Here is a 7,611-nt window from a genome sequence, read left to right as displayed (position 1 = left end):
AAAAAAGCAAATAACGTGCATGGAATACTGGGTAGAATCCATGATAGTAGCAAATGCTAAATAAATGTCAGCTGTCAGCTATCACTGTTACTACCTGTGTTTCTAAGAAGACACCAATCTACCTCCTCATCCTCTTTCTAATTCCAGATACAGTGATATGGATGTTCTAGCTATAGAAACATACATAGCCTAAAAGAAGATATACGGTATTTTTCAGACAAATTATTTTGCACAGTAGATGCAGAAAACAAATCAGTGCTTCTTCATCTCTGGCATTACCAGATGAGCTCAGAGACTTTTTTCCTATTTCAAACTCTTGCCTGATATCATTAGACTAGAATGGTTACTTAATGCTAAAGCCATCTTTCTAGTCCTCAATTTTTTTGGTTTCATACAGCATAGTCTAAGAGCAGGATGGCCTAGTTGATGTTTAATCTTTCTTATTAGGTCTCTTCCATTCACAGAGTGCCAGAAGTTGCTATGGTAACCCTATGAGCCAAATAGGATTACAGAATGAGAACTGAGAGAAACTAGCCCAGACTTATCAATTTGCAAATGAGGACTTAAGGCCCAGAGAGGTGAAGTGGGTTTCCCAAAATACTGTGACCAATTAGCAGCAAAGTAAGCTCCAAGTGTCTGCCCCATGCTTCCCTCCACCACACAAGGCTGCCTTCCTTCCTTAACATTTGTCAAAATATGTTAGGAACACCCCAACTTCACCAAGAAATCAGTGCACAAAGGATGACAATTAGCGAAAATATCAAAGGTTAGGTAAAATGTGGAATAGAAGCGTGTTTTCCATGGCTTCTGATCCATGATAATGAACCTTTCAGGGGAGAGATGTCAAAAAAGGGTGGTTGCTTCTTCGGGGGTTGTCATCTGAAGAATCAGCTCTCTGTAAAGCTCCCTCCTGGTGATCCTGCCTTGAATCTGAGGCAAGTGCTTTCCAATGTTCTTGTGCTTTCTTGTTATTGTTTCATGATCTCAAAACCTCAACTTATCTGCAAGTATAATTTAGAATCATCTCTAGAACACTCCAAAACAACAAAAACAACAATGAAAAAAAAACCCATGATCCAAGACAAAAAAAAATGTGTTTTAAACAGCTCCAGCCTGAGTTCTAATTTTTATTATTTGCAAAGGAAAACACCCATCAGCTTCAGTCTCCCAGCTTAAATAGAGAATGGGATATATTGACATATATCATCTTATCAGAAGGCTTGCTTGTTTGCTCAATAGCCATAGTCCATGAGGACAGTCAGCATAGATACCACACCAGCACTTTTATAAAATGCACCATTTATTCTAAGACAACTCTGCCAGCATCCAATAATCCCAACATGCAGATAAAGAGACTGAAGGTCAGAATGATTCCCTTAACTCACCAAGGGTCAAGAGTGACAGTCAACTCTGAGGGAGAAGAATAATTCTGAATCCCGCCTCCTTACTAGTCTATGACCAAGCAACATCAGCTCTTCTTCCTTTAACCCAGGCCCAACTGGGACAGTAGTGGCTAAAGGAGTCACAAGTCCCTGATTTTAAATGACAAGCTCCATTAAATATCCTGTTCTGTTTTCTAAAAATGAGTCAGATGCCTCAAGTGGAGTTCAAAAGAGCAAGACAATTGCAGAAGTGCCAGTCAGCTGCCAGCTACAGCATCTTTCCCCTCAATTTACTCTGCAGTGACTCAAACATGCTTATGTACGCTTTGATACTCTGTCCCTCCAAAAGTGAAGCCTAGTTTCCAGTCCCCTGAGCATACAGACAAGAATCAGTGAAAAACAGAAGCAGACAGAAGTGGCAATGTATGACTTTGTAGTTGAGATTGTAAAGGGGAATTGTGGCTCCTCTTTACTCTCAGTGAGTCTTGAGCTCAGAAACCAGTTGCTATGTTTTGAAAATTCAAGGAGCCCTGGAGGTATCCATGAATACTGGAACTGAGCCTCCTACCACTCTGGAAGTGTCACTGCCCACTGACTTACCTGCACCCTCACAAGACACCCTGATCTAGAACACCCAACTAGGCCATTCCTATGTTTCCAAACTACAAAAATATATAGTTTGAGATAAATGTATATGCAATTAAGTTTTGAATTATCTGTCATGAAACAATAGATAACTGGCCCACTAAAATTTCTAAAGTCTGTCTCTACCATCAAAAAAGCTGAACTATCTGTGGTTAAAAAGGCTGATCTGTCAATGAACCAAATGTTCTGTTATGTTTCACGGCTTACTTAGACTGAAAGGTGTTCTTACAGCTTTGGATCGACCCAAAAAAAAGCATACAAAGTTGTTCCTTAACACATACCCTGAGGGTCACTCACAGATCTGGCTACTAAGAGCAAGAGAACTGCCCTTCCCTGTCTAACCTCCCTGGATGACAACCTGGACCATGGGGTGACAACCTGTGATGGTGTCCTTCATTGATAAATTCTATACTTAAGCAACTGAAAAAGTATATCCTTCAAGAACAAAGTAGTCACTTCTTCATGTGACTTCCCCTTCATCAAATAGAGTTAGATAAAGAAACTGAAATTTTCTTCCTGGAAAAGACAGTGCTGTATTCCAGGGTGTGAATGGTCCTTGAACACTGACCACCTCAAAAACAGCTAAACCATTAACAAGTCAGTATTGTTTCAATGTCATGACGACAAAACACTTTCAGATTCTTGTCAATCAACATACACTAAATGAGGGGAGGGAGGAGACAAACTCAGGGTTTAAAGAGCAGAAAATACGGAGAGTGGAGGTAAGTCTTTTCTCCATAAGCTCTAAGGACAGCAGGGAGAGCTAATGTATCCTTTGGTGATGCCATTTATCTTGTCTACCATAGCTATTGCTGGCTGGCTCAGCTATGAATTCTTATGGGGCCACCTTGAAAAAGGTGCCACTTTTTAGCCCATAGCAGCAGGTTGCCAGGCTCAGGAGAACATAAAGCATGGTGCTTACCTGCTCCTGTGTGGCCCCCAGTCTTGTCTCTCGGGTGCTTTCTCTTCCCTCGTTGCTCCGGGTGTGGATGCCCTCTTATGTTTTCAGAGCACAGCTTCTTGTTGATGAAGAGGACAAGGACAGCCAGAAGGACAACAAAGACCCCAATGGCAGACAGGAAGCCAATGGCTTCAGGAGTGACTAGGAAGAGAACACAAGTGGGGAAAAAAAGTCACCCCTATTAGAAGCACCCAACTTTTGATTCTCACAATTGAATAGATTCAGTACTTATAATACTTATAATAATTAAAGCTCTGCTGCCTGCTTCTTGGTGACATCCCAAAACCGTACTAAGGGGAAAGGCAGGGACTGTGACTGGGTTCACCTGGCTAGGCAGGTTTCTCCCATGACAGACCTCATGGTTTTTCACATGGGGTTCTTCTACATGGCATACAACTCTTCTTGCTCCTATTGTGAGCCTGATATTTGTTGTCACAAACATAAAGACAGATTCTTCAAATGGTTTGAGATACTAATGGTTGACCAGTCTTATAAACCCATGCTGCTATAAAATACAACTGCCTGGAGCATACAAATTAAGCAACTTGAAAAAGATTTTTCAGGATATATCCATCTATGTTGGCAAATGAAAGAAAAGGCATTTCCTGGGCATGTTTTACAGGCCCAAATATGCAATATTTGGATGGTTACAGTACTCCACATATTTTAAAGAGTCCTTGATACTTAGTTTTTAAATTCTGCTATAAGCACTTAAAACAGGAACACCAGATTCTGATCAGGTAATCGTCCTGTGACAGTTAAGCCAAGATAACATTCATCAAAGAAGTCTAGAAATTAATATGCACCAAGGAATCAATTACAGAACAAATGTCACTAAGAGTGAATCATGAAAAAAAAAGTGTACATAAAACTTGAAGAAATAAGAGAAATTATAATGGCCAATCACGGTTTTCAATCTTACTATATCTAGAATCAACTGAAACCTGAGTAGCTGGGCCTGCCTGTAAGGCATTTTCTTGAATGGATCATGTGGTGGTTTGAATAGGTTTGGCTCCCATAGACTCGTGTGTTCGAATGCTTGGCCCACAGGGAATGGCTCTATTAGGAGGTATGGTCTTGTTCAAATAGCTGTGGCCTTGTTGGAGGAAGTTTGTCACTGTGCAGGCAGGCTTTGAAGTCTCCTATGCCTAGGCTCCACCCAGTGTGGAGTCAGTCTCCTCCTGGCTGCCTGCCTGCGGAAGACAAGTTTCCTTCTGGCTGCCTTCAGAACAAGACAGACCTCTCAGCTCCTTCTTCAGCACCATGTCAGCCTGCAGGCTTCCATGATTCCTGCTGTGATGATAATGGGCTGAAGCTCTGAAGTTGTAAATCAGCCCCAATTAAATAATTGCTTCTATAAGAATTGTCTTGGTCATAGTATCTCTTCATACCAATAAAGCCCTAAGTAAAGCCGAAGTTGGTACCAGGGACTGGGGTATTTCGATGATAGCCCTGACAAGGCTTTTGTTTGAAGGAATGTGGATTTGGGGACTTTGGAAAGCAGTGGAATGCTTTAATTAGGGCTTAATAGGTCATCCTAGTTGAAGCATAGAAGATGGTGGTGCTGAGGGGGATTTGAACTGTTGGGGCTTGGCTCAAGAAGCTTCAGAGGAGATTAATTTCAGTATGTTGCCTATTCTTGTGATATTTTGGTGATGCCTGAGGGTAAGTCTAATGTCAAGAGATTTCAATTAATTGCATTGACAAAAGAAATATCAAAGTCCAGCATAGACTCTGGTCTGAGGTTCACACTTATGAAGATCATTTTTTTTTTTTTTGATCAAGCAGAGCAAGCTTAGAAAGGAAAAATACAAAATGCATGGTTCAAGTAATAAAGTGGCACCAAAAACTGAAGTGTAGTAGAATCCTGTGTTCAAGGAGATAAAGAGATGAACGGTGTGGTGACTTTGGGGCAAGATCTTACCCAGCTAAGCTTATTGTTTATGTATTTGCCATTGAACAAGAAATAGCTATATCATACTATATGTTACTATTACTTGGTTATTTTTTCACTTGGATTTTTAATCTGGAATGAACTGCAATCCAGACATGGAAGACAAAGGATTTTGTTCCAGATCTTGATGTGGGATGCTGTATTCTATGACACAGGTGCGCCACCGTTTGGAGAAACCTGAACTGATCAGCAGTGGGCAGTGCTGTGCGGCTGGATGTCACTTTTGATCTGGATGTTCAGGCATCATGACCATGAAAACCTTAGGCCCCAGCAAGGTGGCACATACAGTTAATTCCAAGAGACACAGGCAAGCAGATTTCTGCATTCAAGGCCAGCCTAGGACAGAGCAAATTCCAAGTACAGAAAAGCTTCTGTCCAGGCATGGATCCCAGACATTGGAACAAGAAGCTGTGTATGTATGTAGCCTTAGGCAAACTAGTTTCCTAAACTATAAGTGAATAAAAGTGGCAGAGAGATGGATCAGCAGTTTAGAACAATTCTCTGTCTTGCGGAGGACCTGGGTTCAGTTCTCAACACTCACATAGTGGCTCACAGCCATCTATAGCTCCAGATCCAGGAGATCTGAAATTCTCTCCTAATCTGAGGATACCAACTAGCTTTTACACTATGCTCCCTTACTGAAACACCTTTCATATACCACACAAAAAACGTTTCACTGCCCCAGGCTGGCCTCAAACTCCTGCCTCTGCCTCCTTCAGCAATTCCTACCAGCATGCGCCACCAAAGATATTTACAAACCATACATCCAATAGAGGATTGATATTCAAAATATACAAAGAGGTAACCCAGACACAAAAGAACACACATGGTATATATTCACTAATAAGTGGCTATTAGCCCAAAAGCTCACAATGCCCCTAATACAACCCACAGACCATGTGGACAATAGAAGGAAGGAAGACCAAGGTGTGGATGCTTCAGTCCTGCACTGGGGGTGGGGCTGGGGGGGCAGAGAACAGAATGATTGTGAGGAGTGGAGGTAGGGGGTACATAGAAGGGAGAGAGAAGGGTGAGGAAATAAGGAGGTCAAGAACTGGAGATGTCAAAGAGGTATAAAGAGTCAGGAAATCTAACAAAAATATGTAGCAGGGGTGATGAGGAACTGGGGATAGCCACTGGAGGTTCCCAGGACCCAACGGGGATGACTTCAGCCGAAATCTGCAGAGTTGGTGGAGGGGTAATCGGGAAGTGGGATATCATTGAGATGTAGACAAATGATTAATTTTATTTTTAAAAAAAAAAAAAGGAAAAAGAAATATCTCGCTAGAGTGAGAGAACACTCAGTGTTTCCCAACCGGGGGTCCAGCTATCTGTGATCTGACCCTGACTCTAAGGTCCACACCTAACACCAGCTGCAACCAATCACTGTGCTACACCATCCCCTGCGAATACCCAAAAACAGTAGCAGAACTGCACCTGAGCGAGACACACTCTGCCCGGGTTCTGGGTTTTAGATCGCACGGACTACCAGCTACAGGTGACTATGGACAGGAGACCATGGCCTACAGAGGACCGTAGGGACTTCCGGTCTCCTAGCACCACCCCTGCCGCATACCTTGCCGCAAAGCGACATCCAGCTGCACAGCACTGCCCACTGCTGATCACTTCAGGTTCCTCCAAACGGTGGCGCACCTGTGTCATAGAATACAGCATGCCAGATTCTAGGATGATGCACATTGGCCAGCTAAGAACCTTTAAGGGTGCACAGCGACACCAGCCCACGTTTTGGGGTGCTGAGTAAGAAAGCTCATAGTTTTCCTACCGGCATTTGTCCAGCGAAGGTGCGAGCTGGAGTCTACTATTATTATCTGTGAAATTTTGAGGCTGTTTTATGTTGTCAATTTCATATTTCATTTGAAAGGAAGGAGGGTTGTTTAAAAAAAAAAAATTACATTCATTAGCAACTTTGCTGTAGACCTGGGATCGGGTGTGTATGTGATAACAGAGGGCCTAGTGTGAAGGTCAAAAGACACCAGCAAATCATTTCTCCCCTTCCACCACCCACAATCTGGGTCATCTAGTAGGAAGAGGCATTTTCTCCAAACGAATTATCAGAACTTATTTTTTCTTTTTATTATTGGATATTGTATTTATTTATATTTCAAATGTTATCCCTTTTCCCAGTTCTACCACCCCCAGAAACTTCCTATCCCATTCCCCCTCCCCCTGCTTCTATGAGGATGCTCCCCACCTACCCACTTCTGCCTCCCCACTCTGGCATTCCCCTACACTGGGGCATCTATCCTTCCCAGGACCAAGGGCCTCTCCTCCCATTGATGACCAACAAAGCCACCCGCTACTACATATGGGATTGGAGCCATGGGTCCCTCTATGTGAACTCTTTGGTTGGTGGTTTAATATGTGGGAGCTCTGTGGGGTTTGGTTGGTTGATATTGCTGTTCTTCCTATGGGGTTGCAAACCCCTTCAGCTCCTTCAGTCCTTTCTCTAGTTCCTCCATTACAGATCCTGTGCTCAGTCCAATGGTTGGCTGTGAGTATCCACTTCTGTATTTGTCAGGCACTGGTAGAGCCTCTCAGGAGACAGCTATATCAGGCTCCTGTCATCCAGTACTTGCTGGGATCCACAATAGTGTCTAGATTTGATGATTGAATGTGGGAAGAATTCCCAGGTGGAGCAGTCTCTGAAT

The 7,611-nt window shown here is 42.8% G+C and overlaps 1 protein-coding gene across 8 annotated transcripts in view; it reads right to left on the bottom strand.

The window, feature by feature from the left end:
* The window catches only part of Syt16 (synaptotagmin 16), a 247,584-nt gene that overhangs the window by 127,916 nt on the left and 112,057 nt on the right, over window positions 1–7,611 (bottom strand). For 7 of the 8 annotated variants that reach the window (XM_031355772.1, XM_031355775.1, XM_031355778.1 and 4 more), the window contains one exon: window positions 2,950–3,129. Coding sequence is in view for 3 of the 8 variants with exons in the window: in XM_031355775.1 (XP_031211635.1) it covers window positions 2,950–3,129 (180 nt within the window). In the remaining 5 variants the exon portion in view is untranslated. Of the gene's footprint in view, window positions 1–2,949; window positions 3,130–6,518; window positions 6,596–7,611 lie in introns of all 8 variants that reach the window. The other variant, XM_031355771.1, reaches the window with a different exon arrangement.

This window comes from Mastomys coucha, unplaced genomic scaffold (genome assembly GCF_008632895.1).
Source record: "Mastomys coucha isolate ucsf_1 unplaced genomic scaffold, UCSF_Mcou_1 pScaffold6, whole genome shotgun sequence".
Lineage (NCBI taxonomy): Eukaryota > Metazoa > Chordata > Mammalia > Rodentia > Muridae > Mastomys > Mastomys coucha.
Note: the sequence above shows the minus strand (reverse complement) of the source record. Positions and strands in the feature narration are given on the sequence as shown.